At 40.3% G+C, this 26,563-nt stretch overlaps 1 protein-coding gene and 1 long non-coding RNA gene across 3 annotated transcripts in view; one reads left to right on the top strand and one right to left on the bottom strand.

Moving 5' to 3' along the window:
* The window catches only part of LOC148185902 (uncharacterized), a 133,154-nt gene that overhangs the window by 76,366 nt on the left and 30,225 nt on the right, over positions 1–26,563 (top strand). The gene's annotated exons all lie outside the window — the stretch shown is intronic.
* lrrn3b (leucine rich repeat neuronal 3b) lies at positions 4,741–25,215 on the bottom strand. 2 transcript variants are annotated; one of them, XM_042510966.2, is made up of 2 exons: positions 24,866–25,215; positions 4,741–8,483 (listed from the first exon to the last, which is right to left on the bottom strand). In XM_042510966.2, the coding sequence occupies exon 2, from the start codon at positions 8,049–8,051 to the stop codon at positions 5,922–5,924; it is 2,130 nt and encodes a 709-aa protein (XP_042366900.1). In that variant the 5' UTR covers positions 8,052–8,483; positions 24,866–25,215; the 3' UTR covers positions 4,741–5,921. The 2 variants fall into 2 exon arrangements, with proteins under 2 accessions (XP_042366900.1, XP_087928997.1); XM_088072871.1 differs by having other exon boundaries at positions 4,741–8,479.

The following is a 26,563-nucleotide window of genomic DNA, read 5'->3' as shown; positions in this document are numbered from 1 at the left end:
TAAAATAATTAAGGTTTACCATCATGATAATATGTAATAACTAGGGGTGGGTAAAAAAAATCGATACACCATGGCATCAGGATATTGCAGTATTCTACCAATACTTAGATGCCAAGTTTCCATTAATTTAATTTAATTATATACATTTCTAATATTGCAAATACAAGCTTTAGGTAGCCTACTAGAATAATAAAATCAATTGCTTTTACAGCCCGCTATATACATTTTGCTGCAATAAAAAACATTTAACTGATAGAAACTGCCTGAAAACGTTTATCCTATTAGATAAAATAGATGCTGACAAAGTTTTCTTTTGGGAAAACAATTTGCAGTTTTAAAAAAAAAGGTAATAAATGGCAGTATATCACAATATGTGTAATCGCAATACTCAGCATATCGCAACACATTTAAAATCACAATAATATTGTATTGTGACTCAAGTAACATGATAATATGTTATTGTTGTCTTGGCGGCTGGTGTTCTTTTCACTTTCTGAGTCTGTGTGTGTAATGGCAAAATGTGACACCTATTGTAGTGAATGCACTTCGGTTAAGGTAAGGGAAAAATCCTAATTTCTATTAAATGTTAATTAAAAAGGTAATTTGAAAACAAGTTGCTGGGGTTTAAGACTGCCTTACGTGGTGAAAAAGACAAAACAGAAAGTAAATGTTAATAGTAGTGGATTAACAGGTACAACCATGGCATGAACAGCCAAAAAAAAATCATCTAATGACATGATGCACAAGTATAAAACATAACAAGCAACAACAACCAAAAAAGCTAAAATAATAGTCAGAATCATTCTAATTACAAGAGCAGTTAAATTTGGTAAAATTTGTCAAATATTATACCCATGCTTATGTGTGTCATTGCGTGTGTGCAAGGGGAAAAACTGGAAAAAAAAATGCATTGTCCATTTATTGATGTGCTCATTTTCATTCCTCATTATGTTAATAGAAAATATAATTTGTTCTGCATTACGGGTCCCTCAAAACATATTTTGCTGTTTTAAGCCGTCGATCACTGTATCACGTCTTGAGTGATCCCATCGTAATATGGCCTCTGGTCTTTTTTTCTGTCACATGACTTCAAGATATAATTCCATTTTGTATTCTGTCATGAACGCACTCTCTGCTTTGTTATTGCCGTCCATAGGTCATCCTGTTGTTCCTTCAATAGCCGGCTATAAAGGCCTCTTAAAAGCAAGCAACGGCATTAAACATAGTGCTAGCAGCAGGATTGTAAATGCATGTTGACATTTCATTTTTCATTTAAATGTAGCTGCCTGTAGCTACACTGGCTGACCTACGTGGAAGTTTGTAACTTTAATAAGCTGATAATTCAAACATATAAAAGTGCCTGTAGCAGCTTGAACATTGTTTGCTTTCTGCAGCCCTTGCAGTGCACTGCTATAGGATAGGATCTTATCTCAGATAGAGTGGAAATTAAACATTTAATTTCGGCTTTACAGAGTGAGAAAAGGAATATATTATTCAATTAGGCTTTTTGCGGAATACATCTGTTATAATATGAGCTATCTGGAGAACCCTCAAACACAAAGTGTGTAAATAATACCTTCCCACGTGCTCTAGAAAATTAGAAGAATCAACTCAGCAAAAAATATCAAATTTAAGCAGACTCATAAATTTATATTTTCTGTTATACTTTTTCAACCAGTAATGGAAAAGAAAAAAAATGCCCACCAGCCACTGATGTAATGACTGCCTTTGGTTGAAAATTAAATAAATAAATACACTATTGAACTTGCACCTCCCACTGGTGGATTGCACCTACAAATCTCAGGCCTCCTGACAATGATCCCCGCAAAATTAAAATGAATATGTAACCAGCAGGAACACCCATCTATAAGCCTTCACAGAGCGTGCTTTAATATCTGCCTCAGAGCAGATGGCTTTTTTGAATAGAACAAGGTGCTTTTAATATTTGAAATATTTGAAGATTCAGCGAGAAACATAATTTTTCCTTCCTCACTGCGGATTAAATGGTGACAGCTCACTGGTTCTTTTCATGTGGGATTTAAGTCAAATCCAGAGGGGGCTTTTTTTCTAATATAGGTTGCTTTGAATGTACGCATTCGAACAAAAAAAGAAAAAAAATCGACCGAACTGAAAATGCCTGTCTGTGGAGGAAGAGCATCAATGACAAGGGGAGAGAGAGGAAAAGAGAAAAAAACATCATCGTGGAAATGCACAAGATTGGGAGAGACAGCAGGAGAGATGGGTTTCAGGATAACATTCAGCTTACTCACTCAAGTATGTAATCATGAGTTGTAAAACAAAAATAGGAAGAACAATATGGCTAATATCCATGAGCTGCTTTAATCTCAAAGAACATGTTTGGTTGATGGACTCATTTAGTGGCTTCTTTGGCTGTCATGTTGTGTTTCTCCCGGCATGCAGACTGAGGGAGACTAAAGCTGCGGCACCTCTGAATATGAATGGTTGGCTGATTTGGCGCTCGTGTGTGTGCTTGTCTACATTCACGTTTGTCTTCTGCTAGAAATCTTTTTGTGTTGTGTTAGTGGCCTTGAATTAGGGATGTCCATTTTGATAATTCTTTCTTTTTAAACTCCCATTATACTGTGACTTACTACTTGATAATTAAGGGTTAAAAAGTAGCAAAATGACGCATTTCCTTTTATTCCGGAGCTCCATTGACTCTGGGAGCTTCACACAAATTTTAAAGCACAATTTTTTTTTTTAGAGGTGGTGAAGTTTTAATATTTTGTGTTGTAAAGTCTTGCCTTTAATTTATTTTCTGTTGGCTAGCTGCGTTAACATGCAGAAACATAGTGCCCATTGCAAACCCTCAGATCCCCAATGGTTAGCTAACATCGCCCTGCACACCACCTGGGTCGGGTGGGGGTTAGCTTACATTGCCGCTCATTGGGTGATTACCACTGTCCATCCTTGCCACTGGGAAGGCATTGCTGTGGAAACATTGTCCCTCTAAGTCCCTCTTAAAGCTCTACTGAATAAGCAGCTTACCAGCCAAAAGCCTTTAGCATTGTTAACTATGTTAGAACTGTGAGCCATACTGACACTGCTAATGATGCTAACTCAGCTAACAGTAGTTAACTATGCTAAACGGGGTTTGTGGTTAAAAACTGGGGGACCATAGGGGAGACTGGAGAGTGGGCACAATTTTTCCACATTATAGCTGTTGGGTCTGGACATTGTTACTAGCAGCAATCACCAAATTAGCAGCATCACTCGCTAGCTCCCACCAGACCTGGTATCTGTGAAGTGTAGTAAATAGCTTACTGTTCAATCTGTTAGTAAAAGACTTTGAGATAACTATTTAAACTATCCATATTATTATTTTTAGCTAATTATTTAGGCTAGGCTTCAGCGCTTGCTTGCTAACTATACACACTTTCTCAATAGAGAGGTGCAGCAATGAGTCTTAAAACCCGGAAATAAGTTAGCATTTCAGCACTCATAGTTCCCTCAATCTCTGTGTTAATGGTTAATGGTTATTTGAATATTCTTTTGGTTAGATGTCTGAAATAAGGTCTTTGGTCAACAAAAGCTTAAGAGACTTCCATGTTTTGTTCTCGGATATAAATCAGATCAGAAAATACCCAAATCGTAAATTTTGATACTTTCATGTGTCTTACAAAAGGAGGTTGCTAACAAGTGGTTCGTGGCAAATAGTTCATTTATAGCCTAACATTAGCTTATCATTGCTGGCAATTGCATTTAGGCCTCAAAAAATCTTATAAAGGGTATTAATTTGTAAAGGTTGTCTCTCTGAACAAAACATGTAAGTATCATAAACATTTGTTTCCCACAGAGCTTATTTTCCCCTGTGTCACTCTATTTAACAGGAGCATGGATAATCAGTCAAACATATTCTTTGTGGTTAACTGATTATGAGTTAACCACTGGGATTCCTACCATGAATTTATGTTTGCACGTGCCTTTGTATGTGTTTACTTTGTATTTGTCAGTATAGCTGAGATCTCAGCTCTGCTGGGCTTGCTTGTGTATCCACATTTTGTGTCTGCATTTGCTAAGAGTCAGTCTCAGTCTGACCTGAGCGTTACCTGAGGAGCACAGCGCGTCATATTTTAACTCCCTGTGTCTTTGACAGATGGCTCGGCTCTAAAAGCCTCTGTCCGTGGCGCTGAAGGCTGGCCTGATGTATGAGCGTTAGGCCCTGTTTGATAAATCCACCATGTCACTCTGCCTCTGACAGCCATTCATCATGCTTGGCTTTCTCATGTGAAATGTTCTGCGCGCCAGATAATTCAGTAAGACAAATAAAAATGTGAGTTCTAGAGCTTCGACTGGGCTTCGTCCCACCCTGCGTTGACTTTTCAGTACTGTACTTTATCTCTCTGTCGTAGGGACGCTGTGTCCCTGTCTGAGCACAGGCAGCTGCTGTAGCCGTAGCACAGCAACTATATTCAGACCAGCTGAAGGACGAACATGTTCTTAATGAGGCGGCTAATGAGTTCTGTTCTTTTGTTGCTGTTTTTTTTTCCTTCTTCCCAGGGTTAGGACGACCATTCAACCATTCAGCTGACTTTTCCCCCATGGTCTGACTCAAAAGACTCCCTCTGTGCTACTTGGTCATTATCAATATTTTGTTTCACATACTTGCAGTTGAAATGTCACATATAAAAGTCATTACACAGTTTGCATTACCCCATGGTTGGATGAAGACAAAAAGAAAAGTAGTATATCAGAAGAAAGCAAAGGAGAAAATTTGTTTGGAAAAGAAACAATGACATTTATTTTTTTCTTAGCACTTTTCTTAATTAGTCTGTTGTGCCCATTGATCACATATAGTACAGTTAATATAAAAATGGCTTTTTAACTTTACACCCAAAGCAACAACGAAATGTTTCTTAAAATATGTATGCTAAAAATACTGAGAAAGTATTTGCACTAAAAGTACCGGAGAATAGCTTGTGATTCTGCAATGATGACATGGCCATGTTTCTTCTATCTCTTCTCTGTTTACCTCATGTAGTTCTTGTTGTAGGCACTTACCAGGGCATAACAGACCGCTTTCGTGAGGAGACAACACATCAATCACCTCCTTTTTAATCAATCTGTTAAATTTGTTTTAGTCCGACGCCTTTTTTTTCTCCTAGTCACCGTTGCAATGAGAACTACACAGCATAAACAGCCATTTGGCAAACGTCCTCTCTGGATTTTGTAGCTGAATTTCATTAAGCTTAATGTGACGTTGTAATCAAAAGTAGTCCGCTCCTTGCCTTAATTTAAAACCCATTCAAACTGTTCAGATACAGAGGATTTGTCATTACATCAACATAATAGAATATATAACAATATTTCCATGAAAAATCAAGAATTCATTTTAAATAGAAAAGGGGGGTTTATATTTCATCAAAAGGCTTACACCATAGTCACTGTAATTTGTCTACTCTACTATATCTCCCTTCCCATAATAGACAGGTGTTATTACTGTATCTCTAACTCGTCTATGGATGTTTCGACAAAGCACAGACGGTATTGCTTGGGACCACACGAACAGTTCCACAACTCTGAACACATTTAACAGTCAATTACAAGAGAGTTGACCATCATCATCATCATCATCATCATCTTCCTTTTCACTGCCTGCATCTCTGTATGAATGGTACTGAAATATATCGTTTTGCAGTAAATGCCCCTTTCTGTGGATGTGAGCTTGGTTTGATGTAACGGTTACAAAGCCACCACTTCGGCTAGGGTCAAAACCGGGAGAGCATGTAGTCTATTTTAAACTGTTCCATCCCAGTCCAATAATAGATTTGCCAGTGCATCTGAGCCGGGGACCAGCAATGGGTATGCCTTTGAAACAGTACTACAGATTTGTCCATCCCCGCCCATGGCCTTGTCCATTCAGTGTAGTTGGTGTGTGGTGCTCTACAAAGCTGCACTTCTTAAAAGGCATTGTCAGATACATTTATGACTGTGGCTTTCACTTTGACTCCACTTGGCAGTCCCTTACCCGAAACCCACAGCTTTGTAAAGAAAGGAGAGTGCATACCGGTAGCTTCCACTGGTGTCAGTGAAGCTTTGGAGTCGCATTTCCTTATATCTCCATAAAGGTGGTGGTTCCTCAGAGACACATAAATAAGCAGACATGCCACTGAAATCACAGCCAAGAGCACACCAAAGACGGTGATTACTGCTGCGTCCCATTTTTCCGTGTCCTTGGCTGCCAGCTCTAATCCCTTAGTAGTGACATTGACACATTTGGTGTCATGGTTGTAGTGAATGCTGCCGACATCCACACAGACTTTATACACAGTGGCGGGGGTGAGATGGGTGAGATTGTACACCTGGACGTCAGAAGGAACTCTGGTGGTAAATGCAGTGGTTGGACGATTAGCATCTGATCCTGTGTACCATTTAATGTTGGGAGCTAGTGTGCCGTGACCAGCCTTCCAAGAAACCAGGATGGAGTTTGTCTCCACGGATTTAATTGCAACTTGCAGAGACCCATTTGTAGGTTGAGGGAAATATCCATTCACCTCTACAGACACAGATTTAAGATCAGCTCCGACCAGATTGTGAGCGACACAAGTGTAAAGACCGGCTTCATTTTCTGTTATATCATAGATGTCAAAAGTTCCCTCTGGGTGCATGTAGAACTTGTCGGACACGGTGTTAGGCAGCACCCTGGTACCAGATGGGGTGATCCAGTAGATGTCCGGCTCTGGTTCAGCGAAGGCCCGACAGTGGAGTGACACAGAGCTTCCGTTCTGTGCTTTAATATGCCTGGGCATGCTTTCGGGAGAGATGAGTGGCAGACAAATCTCCATCATCTCCCTAAAGTGCACCTGTCGGACATGCTGGCCCTCGTACTCTGGTGGCTCCACACAGTACAGCGAGTCAGGCTCCATGAAGCGAAGGTTGGTCTTGTTCATGTTCATCCAGCGGACCACACAGTCACAGCGGATGGGGTTGCTGTGCATGCTTACCTCTCTGAGATTCGGGAGAGATTCAACAGTAATCCTGTGGAGGGCACTGAGTGCGTTGCCATTTAGCATTAGCGTTTCCAGGCGTGGCAGTTTGTAGAAAGCATTAGGATGGATATAGGAGAGTTTAGGATTGTTGGTGGCTTCTATTTTGGTCAACTCAGGGAGGTTATTGAGGGCAAAGCTGTCAATGGAAACTAGCTCTGGCATGCTATTAATTCCCAGTTCTTTCAGATGGAGCATATCCACAAAGTCCCCTCTCTGTATCCTTGCAATCGGGTTTTTATTTAGGTCCAAAAACTTCAGGTTTTTTGCATTTCTCAGGGCAGAGTGAGGCACCTCTGGGAAAATGTTATCATAGAACGAGATGCTCTCTAAGTTATCAAGACCAGCCAGTGCATCGTCAGGAAGCTGAGACAGGTTCATTCTGGTGAGAACAAGACTGCGAAGGTTGCTGAGAGGTTTGAAGTTCATATCATCGATAGAAAGAACAGGATTCTCTCCAATCATCAGGATCTCCAGATTTGGCATGGGATCGAACCACTCTCTTTTAATGTCCTTCAGCTTGTTAGAATTAAGGTGAAGCCGAATGAGGTTGCTGAGACCCTGGAAAGCCATTGGAGAAATGGAGGAGATGAGGTTGTGATTCATGTAGAGCTCTTGAAGGTTCGCCATCTCTGCAAGACTCCGCTCAGGCAACTCTCGTATCCAGTTTTCCTCCATATGAAGGGACAGCAGCTGAGGAAGAATCCCCAGGTGAACGTCGCTGATGGAGGATAAGTTGTTTTGCGATAAATCAATCTCTGTGATGTTGGCCAGGTAATCCAAGGGTTTGTCAATCTTGGCAACATTGTTTGTTTGCAGTAATAGTACTTGTGTGCCCGCTGGTAATTGTTCTGGAAGGCTAAAGAGTCCCAGGTCGTTACAGTCAACCGTCTGCGCCTCCATGTACACCGAACTTGGAGAAAACCAGGGTCTAATCTCACATACACAGAGCTTCGGGCAATCCGGCCTCTCCTCTGTGGCCACAACAAAAGAGGCCATGGCCAAGCCGACGAAGAGACGATCCACAAATGACACGTCCTTCATATTGGACCGATTCCCTCCAGTAAGAAATTGGTCCTTGTAGATTAAGTGGTCTGAGCTGTTAACTTCACAAATAATGAATCATTTGCTGCAGCTGCTGCGGCGATTGACTCACAACCCCTGCCACTGCCACCACCAACTGCAGCAGGGCTCCCTGGGGTTTTTTTTGTCTTGCTGTGTAGACGCCCTTGGATGTAATGGCCAATCACTCAATGCTGCCTGCGGGTATCAGGGTTCGGGGCCAAGGCTGCAGTCAGGCAGATCCAAGAAGGTGGGAGGGGGGGAAAAAGAAAAAAAAGATGGACTGATATTACACCTCAAAGGATTTGTGTAAAGCACATTCATAGGTATCCATACAGCTTTTTCTTTAAAGATGGATGTCCTCATTGATTGTCATCACTAGCTTCCAGAGTCCACAGCCCAGTCCATTCCTACCTAAGACAAACAAGACAGAGAGGAAGCAGTGTGAGTATGATACAGGGCGAGGTCAAAGATTTTTTTTCTAAGAAATGGATTTGGACGTATTGACATTTGTTATAAGCACAATGATGCATGTTGACATTTGTACACGCTTCCTTCAAGATATAGCACTGAGGATTTAAACCCGCTTGACCTTCTAGACTTCATTTTGGGTGCGTTCAGTTGTGGCCCAACAATATGACATTCAATACTGATGTTAGCAGTGAGAGTCCATTATTGGTTAAAGAAAAGGCTTTATTAAGACTCTTAAATGGCACACATCCTACAGCTTAAGTATTAGCCTTTAGGGCAAGCTGCTTAAAGACACTGGAATATGTCAGTCGCTATGGCAACAAGTAAACAGGCAGCCAATAACACACCACAGTGAGACAGTTGGGCTGCACATGCAAAAGAAGCATTTGACACAGATGCAGTTTGCACCTGTTTGTTAGAATCAGCAGCAACTGGCAGCCATGGAAATTAAAATGCATGAACGTGTTGACATAATTAATCTGTGCAATCAACAAATCTGCACGCTAATAGGATTTAACATTTTTAGAAAACACAGGCCATGCAGTTTATCAGTGGCGTCATTTTGCGGAAGGCAATGTTAACACACAGAGGCCTAAAGGCAAAAATAAACAAAAACATAATTATGGACACAAATGTTGACAAATATCAATAATTAAAGCTCAAAAAGAGAACCACAAGTCCTGTCTGTGGCTTTGTTGAATGACATTTACAGACTGCTTCAGAATGACACATTGAAAGAATAAGTGACGCCTTCACTGTCTGAAATGTCTCCCCTGTTCATTACTTTCAACACTTATTCATCATCGACATTTTGTATCATCACTCAGAGGTGTGCTGCAGTCATTTTCACGTCTGTTACAGCAAAAATTAATAGGATTGTTAGCAGAAAGCAGTGTAAGTGCCATTGACTTTTTTAATCTATTGTGATCATTTTTGAGGGAAATATATAAAACCCTTTATCCACCAAAATTAGCTCTTATATGTGGGTGAAAACCCATTAAAAATAGGCAATGACTTCTTTCCCCATTGCCAATGTACCAGAACCGTGTATAGAACTGCAGTAGATGATTATGGCTTTTTGTTTTTTTTTTGTGTGTGTTTTTTCTTCCAGACATGTTTGGCATCACAAACACACTAGAAAACAGAGTTACTAAACAATAAAAAAGTAGCATGATGGTCAGCAAAAATGTTTACTTTATTATTTGTCCTACTCTTTCAGTCTGTCTTTCAAACTCTGTGCAGACTAATTTGGAAAGACATTTGAGTGGTACTTGGACAGAAATTATACTTTGTGGCAGCATAACATTGCATTGCGCCAAAAAAACAGGCAAAAATTAACGTGTTGGTTGTCATTTTTCCATCACCGTCAATTGTAGCCAATAACGATAGCGCCAATAAAAACCTGATACTACTGTAGAGCCATTTTTCCTGAGTGGTAGTGGGGTTTTTTGTCCAGTGGAAAATCGACTTTAGTGTTTACAATTCTCTACTCAGAATTTGGACACAAATAAAATGGCAGGTGGTGAATTAACTCCAGTATCAAGTGAAAAGTGATTTATTTTGGACGCAACATAAAGTTCAAAGCTAAACAAATTTTATGTATTTTATTATTTTTTAGGTAATAATATTGGTTTGTATACTGTGTGTATCTGGTTAGTAGCTGTCACAAGGCTAATCAAGTTGATTATTCCATTAATATTCCTGTTGACATGCAGCCGTGCATACTATGATTAACATGCCTTAATATGTTGTTTATCATGTCAAAATATGGAAGAAGTAGAATGGCTTTTGCATTTTTGCTTCTTTGCATCGAAACAGGATTTTTTTCACAGTTTTCCTATCAGCGTGGTCTTTTTCAACCATGCAAAATCAGCCTCCCTCTTTCATTCCTTCAACCACCTTCTTGAAAAGGCCATCGTTGCATTATTTGATATTATACTGTATATCCAAAAACCTGTTGATATCCAAGTCTTTCATAAATGTTTGAAAGTATTTGAGTATCTTCATCCAACCAGAAATGTGGGCTTTTCCTCAGGGCATGTATCTCTAACAAAGATTTGGAAACAGTTGGTCAGTTGGTTTGTGTTCAATGCATCCATGACAACGCACAGAGCTGACGGTAAACAGAAAAGAAGCTATGCGTCACAAACTGCAGTAAAAAACCCCAATCAAGGCGCATATTCTAAATGTGCTGCTGTCCAAAGAATGTTATTAAAAATCCAAATAACACCAGCATTTTCCATCTTGTCTAGAAAATGTTACAGACCCGTATGAAATTCGTAATATTGTCACATTCAGAATAAAAGTGAAATATTAGTGTGCATGTTAATGTCACTGAAAACTGACAAATAACCAAAAACCATTCACGATAGCACCTAGTGTGGTTTTGTGGGAATTTAAGACCTGTTTTTTAGCCCACACTTATTGGCCCTGTTATAAAATAAGGCAAATTTAACAGAAATAGCTAAAACAAACATTACAAAATAAAAAAATCATCAAAGTGATGAGAAAAGGTCCTTTGATTAGCTGCCAGTTATGGTTTTTCAGAGGTGATGATGATTGTGAAGTGTCCATAAATATCTTCATGAAGCATGAAATTATGTAAGGAAATAATCACATGCTGTAGATCACAAATGGAACAATAATGCATCCTCTTGCATGCGAGTCAGATATCTCTTTTTTTGTAGTGTCTCTTTTACTACCATATTATTCATGTTCCATCCTCTCCTGCTATGGCAGATACCTCACAGTTGAAGTGTACCATGTAATTTGTCGTATGTAACTGCCTCTTACTGAACAAATGGGTTTGATGGTGCTTGTGATATTTCAGGCCTATAAGAGCGCGCGGCACATCATGGGAAAAGTCAAGAGAGACAGGGGATGAAATGGAAAGAATCAAGAGAAGAAGTGTGACGGCGGCAGGGAAGTGAGAACAAGAAAAGAGAGAAATGGTTTCATTTCATCACCCTCGCCGTCTCCACCTCAGTGGCCACGGGGGAGATGTTGGGGGAAAAAATAAAATAATATAAATAAATAAAAACTTGAGAAGGCAGCAGAAATGCTGCAGTTTGCCCCGCTGGCGAAGCCAAGCCAAGGGTTCATTCCTCAACCTGTGCTCTGGCGTTGGCCGGAGTCTGGTTTTAGAGCGGGGAGGGAGGAGGGACAGCAGACGTGGCGCTCGAGGAAGGAGAGTGAGACAGAAAGAGAAAGGACGGTATTATTTTTCAAAAGCACCTGGCACTTTAATAAGCTGCAACACCCAGAGCATTCTGATAAACAGGGTTTAGCTTCTCTCCCTCAGCACCGGCTCTTCATTGTGGGCTATGCAGTTGATCCGTGCCCTGGAAACACGGGCCAGAATCTGTAATTCAGCCTACAGCGTTTGGGTCTCACCTCTGCTTGTCTGGCTTCTCTCCTTAGTAATCACAATTACCAGCAGTGTAATACGCTCAGGTTAACTATTATTGCGTTGCTTTATTGTGCAATCACTGCAGGTGGCTGCAATTGTGTACTGTTATTTGTTTTACCAATGATGTTAATTGCATCTTTGGGGGCATTTTAGGCTTCGGCTCCTGTTATATGATCAATATTTTCTGTTAGAGGCTTTGCGGCACTCAAAATTAAAGTCAATAAAGTGTGGTGTGGAATAAGAAATAATGATACCTTATTTTATTTTCATAAGGTTTGATGACAGATCTGAAAGGATCATCACTGATGGTGAAGAGGGGCAGAAAGAAACAGCCTTAGCAAGAGAATTAATTATTGTCTTTAGTTTAATGTGAATTTTTGTTGAGCCACATTGGCAAATATCTAGGATGGGATTAAGGAGGCTTTACTGGACAATTTGGAACATAGAGTGGCCAGCAAACAACATATTTCCCTGCTAATTAATTAGAATAAAATTCTGTTGATGAAATCCAACACTTGGTTCATGGCGATCTAGGTTGTCAGCCTTGTTGTGGCCACATGTGCGTGTATTATTGACAGCAAAATTATATTACTGCCAATGTTTGGATTGCTATTGGGGCAGATTATTTTCTCCACTTTAATCATCTGGTCCATTAAATGTAAGATTTTTATAAAATGAAAATAGAGAAAAATGCCTATCACAGTTCCTCCCAAACCATTGCACACTGCTCTGACAGCTTATTATTGCAGAACCCCAATAGTCCAAAAAAACATCCCTTTGGACCTAAAGCCCAGTTGTCTGCAAGCTCATTATCCCAAAAACAAACGCCCATTGCTCAGAGAAATGCTCACTCTCCTAAACAAATCACCAGACCTTTCCAGGTGCCAATTGTTTTTTTCTATGTTGGCAAAGGCATAGGCACTCCAATCTGCCTCTGAATGGCTAGTGCTCGTTCCCTTTTTTGGTTGGTTAATTGGGTTGAGTGGGTTAGAATAAGAATATCAGGGTGCACCAATCAGAGGCACATTAGGGCGGTCATGCCTTTGCCATAGTAGGAAAAAAAAGAAATTGCAGCAGGATCGACTGATAACAGATTATGAATCTTTCTATCTACAACAAGAGCAAGTATTTTTGGAATAATGGGCCTTTGGGGCATTTTTTGAGAAAATGGGCTGTTGGACAAATGGGCTTATGGTCCAGTGGGACATTTTCGGACTATCTGGGAATAATGGGAACAATGGCATGGTACCTTTTTCAGACCTCAACCTGATATATTCATCTTGTTTCAGCTGACTAACAGTCCTAGTCCGAAAATAAGAAGTTGGCAGAAACTTAACTATAAAATATAACTATGTTTCATCAATGTACCACGAAAAATAAAGTTATTGTGTTTTCCTGACCTTTGAATGAGCCATGGATTCTACCATGTTTCTACAGTAGCCAAGAAACCAAATACTGGCTCTAGATAGGGCCATTTGCATTTTCGCATGTTTTCATTGGCTACTGTAGTTGTCCTACACACTTGCAAATGGGACAGGTTTCAGTTGATTGCAGTCTTTGCAATTAACTTGCAACCTTGCCACTTGATGGCACTAAATCACTAGACCTTTAAAGTAATACAATGTGTAAGAAAGCTGACATATTGCTGCATATAATGTCACTTGTGTCAATAAATCGTTGAACACGGTCATCATAACGAACTAAATTTCAAGATATGTAATTAATATTAAAATAACTCATTTTGTTGTTGTTTTTTTCATTATATGCAACAATGTGGGTATATAATGGTCCTTATTAATGCTGCTCTTTTATGCCACTTCTCACTGTATATACTTGACTCTGGGAGCAAGACCAGATTAAATATTACATGCCTGCTGTAGACAAATTTATGTAAATCAGGCTTAATTTACAATCTCCTGCATGTCAGCTGAGGTCCCAGTGACGGGCTGCTGAAGGAATCATCGGGAGTCATTTGTAAGAGGAAGCTGAGTGAATCTGAGGTGGCATCTTGTGTGGCAATGTGTCTTCAGACACACAGACTTGCTGCTCATTGACTTCTTTATGTACAAAACAGTTTAGAATAAAGGCAATTGAGGCAAGATGGCTGTGTAATACAACTAAGAAAATGTTTATACAATGCATGCTTTCAGATTAGCTGAACGTTAATGGCAAGTGGAACATCCTTAGAGCTCAGTGTACTTAATCAAGATGTGTTCACACATCAGCAGAATTGAAAAGCTTTCAACAACAGTGGCTCCATTAAGAACGCTTGTTTGGCTGAAGAAATTGTGCTTGTTAAGGACACAGAAACTGCATTTCATTACGCTGTTATGAAGCTGAAATATTGCAACAAACTGCATCATCTTAAGTGAACTATCCTAATCATGCACAGGCAGTTGAACAGGTAAATTGGTACTGTTCAAGTGCATTATGGGAAGCTCGGTGAAGAGCAAGTCTATATTCTTGGGGCGTTGCACCGTGACTGCTGCGACTACGGAGTCCACACACTTGTACTAACCTATTACTAAAAGGTCCAGTCAAGCTACCGAGCCGGAGCTCGCCCACACACACCCCACTGCTAGCTAATTTCCCACAATCCACTGCTGAGTTGCCTGTAATTGAGGTAGAGTGAGAGGGGAGAGAGATCTGGAGGACAAAATGACTTGCTGGAGGAGGAACTTGTCATAGTATCAGTGGTGGTGTATTAACCTCTGGCGACCCAGAGAATGCTGCCATTGCAGGAAATATTAACCTCAGCAAAGCCATGAAGCAGACAAATTAGCGAGTCAAAGATTTGGAGAAAACAACGACCGCCATGCAAAAAACAAATGTTGAGGTGCATTTGGCATTAAGTGGCATTAACTACACAAAGAGTAATGTGGTTAATATAGCTAGGGCAAATAGAATTAAAAGACAGATGTTTGTAATCTGTGCCGTGGAAAAGCCTTTAGAAATCTTGTGTAGGGAGTTGCATAATCAACAGCTGGTAATATAACCTCGAGGACTCGAAATGAGATCTCCTGTAAACTAATGTCTATCTGCGCTTACACATTTAAGCCTGCGCTTTGACATTTGTTAAGGCAGCCAATAGAAACCTTTTAGAGGTCAGGTTAAGGTGTTCACTCATGGAGCTAACACAAGTTCCCAGGTGTCAGACTAAGGAAGGGAGGGAAGGGGGGTACAATCATTCAAGCCATGGTCTCCAAAGCACCTCCATTACAGTAGCTGGCTGACAGTCTAGCCCATGGGCTTTTCACTTTCACCAGTGTTAATCTGACTGTGAACATTATAGCAAACAAGCTCCTGGTATTGGCCTTGTTGCAGGAACTGAGAGACTTACAGTAAAGGTTTCTTTGCCACCTCTGATTATACACCATGCAATATTCTATTTTTTTGGCACAAATATTGATATATTACCTTATAAAAAACTTTCTTTTAATCATATTTTCTAAAAAAAAATTACTTACTGTAGCTTTAGGAGTTGGGAGCTGCTGTATCTGAATATTTATTGACATTCCAACTGAGAAGCTGTTGAGAAATGACAGTGTCATTGCATCACCATTATAAACAGCAGGCATGTCTTAAGTCCTCATTAGTCACAAATTTCACTCTTAATTAGCGTGACATTTGACATGCTGAAAACTTGGAATCCCACCTTATTAAAATTCCACACATTTAAGTTGCCGTATTGTTGTTGTCATGGTAAAAAAAAAAAAAAGAAAACTCCCCATTTTTTGTCTGGAAATGTAAATTTGACACAGGCACATACTTTTGTGTTAAGTGAATTTCATGCCCAAAATGCACCATTCTGAGACCATTTGCTCTCATCTGGAAATGGCGCCAGACTAATCATGATATACCTGATTTGGGACCGGGCTACATTTAAGAGGTTCAGCTGCTGTCAAGGTGAAAAGCCTTTCCATTCAGATCTTGGCAACACCTCGCACTTACTCTCCCACCGGACCACCTCCATTATACTAACACTGTGGCTGTTCCGGACAGTAATGGCACAAATACAGTTTGATTAGAGACCAGTGAGATATGACCACTTTAAATTAATGAGTGTTCACAGCGGGGGCAGAAAGCATTGGTCCTGGTGGCTCTGCGGTGCTAATTCAGGCAAGCCTGACTCAGGTCAGCTGCCGCCGCCAAACACCCGGGCAGAACTGTTTGTTTTATGCTGTTTATTGAAATGAGTTATAAATCCTCCCCCTCGCTTCACGGGGCTCGGATGAGGTTTAGCAGAGCGGGGAAGTAAAGATGATTGCTTTGTCGCGGGTTGGGTGCTTGTGAATGCCCTGTGCGGCGATTGACCTACAGTTCGTGTAAAAATAAAATCACTTATTATACAAAACACAAGTTGTGCGAGGGTTATGGCACAGGCATGAAAGCGAACATTTGTGAGATCTGAGCGGTGTAGATGTAGGACTGTGTGGGGAGCATATTGGCCCTTGGGGAGATGATTATGAAGGCCTGCGCGGTTTAAGTTGTAACAAGGCAGGATCGCATCTGCTGAGATGTAGATATTACACTCTCTGTGGTAAAACTGGGTGGAAGACATAAAGGTCAGACCTAAGTAGAAAGTAGGGCGCAGGCGAATTGCCTCCTCTTTCAGAATAGCCTGTGTGTTGTAGAAATGGCTCGCTGGGAATTTTGATCCACTGGTAATAAGCCTCATAAGGCTTTCTTCTTCCAGTCACCCGCTCTCTGTCTTTCTTCTTCCTCCATTTTTCCTCATGAATTTGCAACCCCCACATCTCTTTTTATAAACCTCATAGTGAACATTTCTCCCAATGTTCCCCACTTGCATCACGATCCACCCGAGCCACGGACTATTTAGAAAGTCGGCATTTAATTTAGTCACCCTGCATGTCCCGATTCTCGTCTTTCTTTCTGGGTATCCTACTGTCTCGTTGCTCCTTTGCTGTCGGCCTAATTGCCTTCTCAATACTTGTCACCCCCACTGTGCCAAATCTATTCTATCTGCATACTGTGTGACTGTTTGTCTCAGGAGCTGCTACTTCCTAATTACCATTGTCCGTGTCTCTGTGAGTGTCTTTTGGCCTGTGCTGCATGGGTTTTTTGAAACCCGGAAGTCCAGTTCTGTTGCACTGTTACTGTCAGAGCTCATCGGTTTCTACCCAGTGCGTCACTGGGACCTGTGCATATGCAGTGTCTGTGGGCCCCCCAGCCCCTCCTCTTGATCAATGTCTCTCTCAAACACATTTTTATTTGTATTTTTTAAGTCAGTTTGCTTTCTTTGCATTTCTTTTTTTACTTCCTTTTCTCTTTTGGAACCCCAATTTTCCTTTCTTGAGGAAAGATACGACAATTTCCATTGGTGCTCCAGCAGCATAAACAGTCACTTGTCTCTAGATGTGTTTAAAGACAAATCCTACTGTAGGGGTGGACTAAACCATTTAGAGGAATGAGAGGCCCCTCTAAACCCTTCACTTTTTTTTTAATGTTCAGTCCTTTAAAACAATCTATTCAGCCAACTTAAATGTAGTTAGGGCACTAACTACCTAGAAATAACAAACAATTGCAAAAAAAAAACAGGCATGAATGGCCCCCTACCAATGGTGCCCTGGGTAATCAGTCTGTAGCAATAATGCAGAATCATAGGTGTCCAAACAAAACCATATAAATGCAATTTTGCAATTTTTAAAAAATATTAATTTAAGGAAAACTATCTGACTGATAGCTAAACTCTTAATATAGATAAAGCCATTTAAAACCTATGGGCAGGGTCCAAATTGAACACCTGCCAAGCACCAAATGCTGCTAGATTTTCTATTTGGTGAGTAAATCTTAGTGGATTTCCTCCATAGTGCTGGGAAAATGTTTGTACCAAAATAGTTCTGTGATGAAAAACTATTCTTAGAGTCCCTATCTAGTTTTGGCATCAATTACGCGCACATGCAAACTCTTTATTGCCTCCCACAAGGTAAATAACAACTCATCGCAGCTCCAGTCCTTCAGTTTTTAACTTTCACAATCAATGCCCTGCACATACACACTGCACCAGTGCCTACCATAGGAAGCTTATTTTTATGCTCAGTCTGTGGTGATGAGTTGTTCAATATATTGGAATAATTTTGCTTCAAATTTGAACTTGGCCTCTTCTTTAAGTTTGTACTCAGCATTGTGCATCACTTGTATAGAATCAGGCAGAAGGAAAATACCTTCTGGATGGCATAAGAAAAACAAGCAGTCAGAGACAGTAAAACGGAGCATGCATGATGATATGCTGCAGTAGTAGTACCATATTGTTTACAAAGAATCAAATTAAATATATAAAATTTAATTTTTTAGTATTCATCATTTAATGTAATTTTTCTAATGATTGTCCAGATTGCCGGTGTTGTCGCCTAGTGTGAGAGAGCTCACAACAATTGGTTGCATATTCTGTCGTGGAGAACAGCAAAAAAATAAATATTTTAACTTTGATTGGCAATGCCATCTACCTTTAACAGTTTTCTCTACCAGCGTCTCTTAACTTTACAGTCCACTAAAATGATATCCGGTTTGCCATCTACTGAGCATATTACCTTAATATCTCAATGAGATGTCTTGAAACAAATGTATATTGCACACAAAAAGGGAGTTTATTAATTTGGCAGGTTAAACAAATGCTTGAGAGTGGATTTTTTTTCATCTACCAGTCCTCTTAGCCAGTGAGTCAAAAAGTTAATTCAGGACAACGGGACATTGGGTTCTTTGATAAATAAATTCATACTGACAAAGCTTAAAACAGTTGAAATTTTGAAAATGTATGGTTTTGATAGGACATTGTAATCTTTCTCACTTTAAATACAAATCATTTTTTGTGTTGCTAACCTTTTTGTAGATTTTGTATTTCAATTTAAAGTCTTAATGACAGATAATAATGTTAAAGCAAGGGAAAGAAAGTAGAGCTGGACAACACACAGCCTTTGAAACCAGGTAAAGACAACACGTACAATATCTAAAATGTAAGACAATATCTCATCTCAGATCACAATAACAATATATTATCTATGTATTGCCCAGAGCCATGTATCATGTGAATACATATCATTTTAGATTTTGGATATTGTATATTGTTAGTGTTGCCTTTTAGTGGTTTTTAAGGCTGCATTACATTGAGGTGATGTCATTTTCTGAGCTCACCAACCTTTTTTAATATTTGCATTTACCAACTTAGTCATTATATCAGCATTACTGATGATTATTTATCAAAAATCTCATTGTGTAAATAAAAAAAGCAATAGTCCACCCTACATTATCTTTGCAATATCAAGCTTTTTGAGAAATAATATGGTGAGTTTATTTTCTCTATATCCCCTATAAGAAAGTGAGAGAAGATGCTCGAACACACAGTTCTTCTCTCACACTTCCGGTGACACTGGACTTCACGGCGGACATGTAGCGCAGCCGTGAAGCCACCGAGCCAATTCTGACAGACATTCTGGGTAAGCCCACTAGTGGGTGGGTGCCTCTGGACGGCTTTACTGTCCCTCCCTCTGCCCTTCACCTCATCGATTTACTATTATACTTTCTCCAAGGTAAGGGAGAGTCCATTAAAGGGAACCTTCTATGCAGTGTGCGTGCATAATGAAGCTTCCTGTATGTACGTATCTGTATGCGCGTGCGTGGGGAAGCGGATGGAAACCTTTCCCCTTACATCTGCACTTGTGCGGCCATGAATCAGCGGCAAGTCGACTGTTAATGTAAAATCAATGTTCCAAATTAACCACAGGACCCTAGTCTCTGGTTTTTCAGCTCTTTTCTGGACACGACGTGCCCTTGGGCTGAGTGAGGGAGAACACACATAGTTCAGTATCGAACGCTGTCACACGCCCACCTGCACAGACAGGAACACACACATAGAAAGATACATTTGCAGACAGAGTGAGCACACATAATTTAGGCAACTGTGTCCTCACAGTGAACGTCAAAAAAAAAAAAAAGACAAACATACCCGAGCTCATTGGCATAATGCATGCATAACGCACCGCGCATTGGAAGAGCACAGCTAGGTCCCCTTGTCTAATTCGCATAGTGCTGCATCTATTAAAATTAAGCCAAGGTATCCAGCTTAAGGCTGCCGCTGATAAGGTCAAAGGCGTAGCGAACATTCCAACACTCATTTCTCCCCCAACATAATCGTACTCACTCTCGACAAAAATCTGCATAATGTTCCATGTATAGCTGCTAGCCAAAATGAAAGAGGGAGGTGTGAGGGAGGGAGGGGGGAGACTGGCAGGGGGAATGGAGCCAGCGGCATATCCCTCAAAGTCAGAGCCAAATTGAATCTGCAGGTGCAAATGTGGCATGTGTGCTGCCTCTAAGATGCGCAGCTATCTATATTTATATGAATAATATATGGCTGGTCAAGGGGCCACAAGCCTGCGGGGAATAAGTTCCTACGGCAGACGGAATCAATCATTATATGCCACTGAAATGCATTTATCGCTGGCTTGGACCTCTTTATTATGATTTCATGGGGTCTGATATGGGCTTTCTCTTTCTGTTTTCATTCTCAGCTACTCTTCTTCAGACAGATGAAAGATACAGCCCTTTTAAATGGCACTGTGGCCTTCTGTCAATTCAAAGGCTTAGCGGCCCAATGACTGGCTGATTTGGATTGCTTTGTATATCAGCATTTATGTCCATATTTCTGCACATGCATGCATATCTTTATGCACACGTTAATACAGCTTTACCAATACACGAACACTTGGTTCGGTCTCCAGCTTCAAGCAAGCTTTTCATTAGTGCACTGAGGGCCTATATGTATCTATCTGAATGTGGAACAGATGGACGGCACAGCAGTAGCCCTTAGATGTCCTTCTTCTCTGCTCATGTTTGAAACTGCAATATGGACATATGTTCCTATCATGTCCAACTCTGATATGAATCTGCAGAATAGCAGCCTAATTAGTGGTTAATAGCTTTGATTTTTCTTTGTGAGCATCAGTCTCAGTTGTTGTTTTCCAAACACCTGACATTAATCTGTGAAACGTGATTGTTTTTCTGAACACCTTTTAGTTAGAGCAGCTTGCACAACACTGTACACACACATACACTCCAGAAACGTAAATAGCTAAAATGCTAATGTAAAAGCAAATGTCATTGGATACAAAGGAGGTGTCACATCCCATTCTGACCTTTGATATGGACTGAACACCAAAATGTCATGGATGCCGCCATCAAAGCATGTTTTGATCCTCAGATTTTTTCTTTGTTTCCTTCCTTTCTTTCTTACTGTCTTCACCTTAAGGCAATTTAGATTTAAGACTTTTTAAGACCAAATGAAACAAAAAACATCAATTACGAGGATTACTAGTATTATTACTGACAAAATTACAGGGTGTGGGGCAATGTTGCCCAAGTGTTTATTGTAACATAAAACATGACCTTGTGGTGCCGTAGTGAAGACAAGGGTAGAACAGAATTGTGAAATGCCTTGTGTTTATGGGTGAGGTTTTTGCCTCAGTTCTTATTGTGCTGAGTTTTTGAAATTATTAAATTAATTAAATTAATTAATTTAATTATTTTTGAAATTTGAATTTGAATTTTTTTTTGCATGAAATAGCTTCTAATGCATTGCCTTTTATGCTTTCAAGAGATGAAAGTGATGAACAGCATGTAGCTCAAACATCACCTCAGTGGTAATTATATTCATTATTTATGGTTGCATAGTCTAGAGTGCGGACTTTGTTTTTTTTTCCATCTCTTGTGTTATCTCATGTCAAGCCCTTAGTTTTTTGTTCTCTGGATGTGTGTGTTTTTGTGAACTTTGTGAGTTCTTTTTTCCCTCAGCAGGAGTTTAAGGAATTGGAGTTGTGGGGAGATCATTGATTTGTCAATCTTTTTTAGAACCAGCGCAATGAAGTGTTAGGTTTCACTTTCACTGTGCCTGACGTTCCTCTGCTCCATCTGTACCCAGAGCATGCTCTGCACATTTTGCTGCGTTCCTGCGGATCCTTAAAAGGTCATGGTAAAAAAAAAAAGTCATATTTTATGTTACAATAAACATTTGGACAAAATAAAATTGTCCTTCTGCAATTTTGGTAATTAAAAAATTGGTCTTAAACTTATTTCCTAGTGGCGTAAAACAATCTTATAAAATGCCAACATTTTATGCAGCGATTGTGTTGTCTAAGTGCAGGGAATGAGTATATGGGAGAAACTGACTTATTTTGAGATTTTACAACACAGCGCCAGGAAAAAAATAAAAATAAAAATCCTACTTCAAATGTCTGAGAATTTTTAGACTTTTGAACAACATATCCTCGCATAATGGTTTGAATGATATCCTACAAAATAGAACCCCATGAATGAGGTTACATAACTTTACATTAAGTTACATACTTGACGTACAGTTATGTAGGATAGGTTTATAGGCAAGTAAAGTTACTGTGGTCAAGTTTGGGACAAGACACATGGTAACAGTGTACCTTTAAATGACTCAAAATTCTTTCAGAGCTCACTAACACTGTTCTCATAGAGAAAGTCTCATGTTTTGTGACCCCTCCACCTGCCCAACCTCCCACTTTCCAGGGAACGCTCCCTCTTTCCTCCTGTCATTGTTCAGGTGATCACAGCTTTCCCAAATATGGCTTACAAACGAATAACTGGCTTATTATTTTGTTGGATATGTACAAATTTTGTTGCATTACTTTTTGTGGGGAAACGTACGAATGATGGATGACAACAGTCTGTTTTGAAAGATTGATTTAAGATATTTTAATACCGAATAAGGCCTTTTTTTAACAGCAAATTCGATGCCTATTAAGGCATTTTACAGTCCTGATACAGTCCATCCACCAGATCCAAGAATGAAAATAAAACCTTGCACATCACTGTCTTCCCCCCTGTTCCTTTTGCCCTCTGTCTGTGCTTATTCCATTTTAATGGGTGCCTGTGTTTGTTTGGGAACAGGATGCTATCAGAGAGCCTATGCTTGGCTGCACAGGCTGATCCCCTGCAGCCGTCTTGTGAATATGTTTACATGCATTTCACTCAGGAGCCTCGATAGATTCTGGGGCATCTTGTTACCGCCATTATGGAAAAAAGATCTCGAGATTAATTTGATTTCGATGGGCGCGATAGCGTAGCCTTCCTGAACTCCACTTTGACTCTGAAGCGGTTGTAGCGTTTGGCACCCATACAGCCTCTCACCTCACAGGAACCTGCTGCCCTCTGCCTATAGAGAAATGAATATGGAACAACCACGAGGGGCTGCCTATCATGCTCCCCGAGCCTCCTAAAGGCCACTGTGAGCACAATACCTTTTTACACACGCACACACACACACACATCCTCGACTCACTGTTCACACACAGATCAATAGGCAATTCGCAAAGGCGCTCGCTTTAAGTGTATGACTTAGTGAGGACATGTAATATTGATTTGTTTTGAACAAATGTGACCAAATTAATAAAGCAACCCATTACTGCTTTGCTTTACTGTTTTTATCACCACGGGGGAGGACGGGTGGTTACAACGCTCAAACATGAGCACATTCTTACTGTTGGGGACTATATTTTTGTAGAACATTAAAGCACAACATACACATTTGCTCTCAAGGATCACTTGTGAGAAGTTGATGGCTGAACACGGCAATATAAGCTGCGAGCGGCCTCGGCTCCACCAGCAGGTAGCCACATCATTGGAAGTGGAAACAATGCTTGGTGTGTGGGCCGAGGTTTTTTGCTCAGCATGGCACGATGCGTGTGATGTGAGGGCATCATGGCTTTCATGTGGCATTTGACTCGGTGTTTCATATCGAGCAGCTGCTTCTGGGTGAGTCATTCGCACCGTGGAGGCCACAATCTATTGTATCCATCACTGGGGAACGAGCACACACACACACACACTCACACACACATCGAAAATTATGGCAATCAGATTCAGCAGCCCCCTTGGTGCAAATCACATTTGTCATTATCGGCCATTATCTGTTTATCTGCCTTTGAAATATGCATGAGTAATAAATCTGCTGGATGGCATACATTTTGGACAGAAAGGAGGGTGTGAGGGATAAAATTGGGATGGGGAGGGGGGTGATAGATAGAGAGAGGAGAGAGAGTCCCCAATGCAGTTAAGGGATTAGTGAATACCTTCCCTCTCGCTCTCTCTCTCTTTAGCCGGATCCCTGGATGTGTGGGTGTACTGGCACAAGCAGGTGAAGTGATGGTGGTGAATGCACTCGAAGATGCCTCTCAGTGGTTGTGTGTTAATTACACACACACAAAAAAAAAAAAGCCCTGGATGCAATGTGCCAAGGTGGCGGTAAAAGCAAACGATTCTTTTCTGAGCACCAGTTGGAGTGTGTTTAAAAAAAGAAGCCGTACTTTCTTTCCTGGCATGTGGCATCGACTTCTGTGTTTGCAACAAGAATGGAGAGAAAAAGGAGAGAGTGGAGGGGGGTGATGGGGGGGTGGCCACCATTCTGTGGATTTCTTCGAGACGTGTCTGGTGTGCGCTCACTAAGCAGGACCCGGGGACATGAAAACTGCCAGTCCATCACTCTGTGCACGCGCACGCACACAAACACAATTTCCCTTAATTCTTTGTCTGTTTTAGCCTTAACAGAGTCCATCATATAGCCTGTCTGGTGAAGGCGCATCCTTCAGAGTTGCGCAAAAGCGCGTCTCCACGTCAAGTGAAGGTTTGAGGCCAGTCATCAGCATAATTATCCTGCAATGTTTCCTTAAATTTATGCAATCACGCATGATTAATCTGTGTTTCGGGTGCGTGATGATCTCTAACACAAGAAGACATGTCCGCTTAAACACCGCCGAAATCACTGGATTCAGGCGTTTTTCGTTAACTTGGGAAAATGCGTTGCGCAGCTGCGACCGTGCGACATGTTAGGCAATCAAAAGACAGAAAAACACAACATTGCTGAACATTGTTAACTTACCCGATTTAACCATGGTAGCCCTCGAAGCAGTATGTGTCTATATTCCCATCAAGTGCGCCGCTCCAATGCCGAGCGAGCCCCAGCGCGTAACATAAAGCCAGTCAACAATGTGTGGTCTTTTTACGCAGCTGATGAGAAATCAGTTCTTCCACAGCGTCAACGCGTCTGCACAAGATGGAAACAAAAAAAACAAAAAACAAAAAAAAACGGCGAAGTCCAAAATGAGGTTGGAGAGAGTGTGGAGACAGATTCATGTGTTCCCGGTGCCCTTCCCTTCCAGTCTTCACAGCGGCTGTTAAGGGCGCATCTCTCCCCTCGATCAAGTGTCAGGCGGACCACATAGATGCGCCGCCGTCTCCTCAGCAGTCATTAATATCAGAACAAACCCCGGCTCTCCAGAGGACAGCCAATAGCGTCAGAGAAGCAGGCGAGGTGCTCGCAGCATCCCCGCTCTGGTTGGCTAAGAGCAGCCGTCAGTCATATCCCAGAAGCCTGTTCTCATCTATGTCTTCTTCTGTTGGAGGTGAAGTACGCTGCAAAAAATATCCATATTCACAACATTATGCTCATGAGTTGGAAAAAGCACGTGAGATATGAGCTATTTAAGTGGTTTGTAATTTGCAGAAAGGGCAGTGAGACCCCTTCATAAACTATTCAGTGTGGAAACTCCACTTTGATGGCCATCCTTATATGAGACCAAAGAGAAAGTGAGGTTGTACCAAATATTTATAAGTCATAACCAAGTGAAGGGATCTTCCTTTATGTAAAGATTATTAGTTCTTATTAAATCACCAGTCAGTGACAATCCATTAAAAAGTGACCAGGTCAAGAGGCCAATCACCCTCTGAGCAAATATTTTTAAGATCCTTTTCCTACGTTAATAAAGAACTAACATACTATATTTAACAACAAGAAAAAGTCATGCATTAAAATTTTCTTAGCAATTTTTTTAGCAACTATTTTTAACAAAATGTATAATGTAACTTGTATCAAAGAATGCCCCTGTTAGTGTTGTACTACATATATATCACGTTTTTTTTTTACATTTGATTACTGTTACTAATGCATAAATGTGTATTTCTCTCAAGTAAAACAAGTAGCATACTGTAAAGTATTTGAGATACAAATGAAAGTCCTGCATTTAGGTTTTAAAGCATGTATTGTTAGCAAAATGTACTAACAGTATCAAAAACTGCACCTGTGAGTCAGAAATTTCACTATATATAGCCCAGTATACATGAGCTTATTAATCTTATTGCATTATTGCGTCCATTACCACACAAAAATATTTGACTACAAGTAAAAGTAATGCATTGAATTTTTTTTAGCAAGTATTCTCAGTAAAATGTACTTAAAGTATCAAAAACCCCACCACTGAGTGTTATATATTAATTTAAATTGACTATTACAGGTGAGAATATTAAGACTGATGCATTAATGTGTCATTTACTAAAGTAGCAATCACATACTGGGAAATCTGAGTACAAGTGAATGTCATGCATTTCATTTATTAGCAAGTAATATTAACAAAATGTACTCACAGTATCAAAAATTGTTCATTTGAGTTTTATGTCTTACTATATATAGCCCTTTTCATATGAGATTATAGTTACTAATTGATAATGAGTCCTTTACTTAATTAAAAGTAGCAGTGCCACACTGTAAAAATATTTGGATAAAAGTAAAAGTCATGCATTG

Source organism: Plectropomus leopardus, chromosome 22 (assembly GCF_026936395.1).
Source record: "Plectropomus leopardus strain MGB_pleo_1.0 chromosome 22, ASM2693639v1, whole genome shotgun sequence".
In the NCBI taxonomy this organism is placed as follows: domain Eukaryota; kingdom Metazoa; phylum Chordata; class Actinopteri; order Perciformes; family Serranidae; genus Plectropomus; species Plectropomus leopardus.
The sequence above is the reverse complement of the archived record's forward strand: the minus strand, read 5'-3'. Positions and strand labels throughout refer to the sequence as shown.

What these genes read in the sequence shown, in the direction of transcription:
- lrrn3b (XM_042510966.2), bottom strand. Translation starts at nt 8,051, where the DNA reads ATGAAGGACGTGTCATTTGTGGATCGTCTCTTCGTCGGCTTGGCCATG.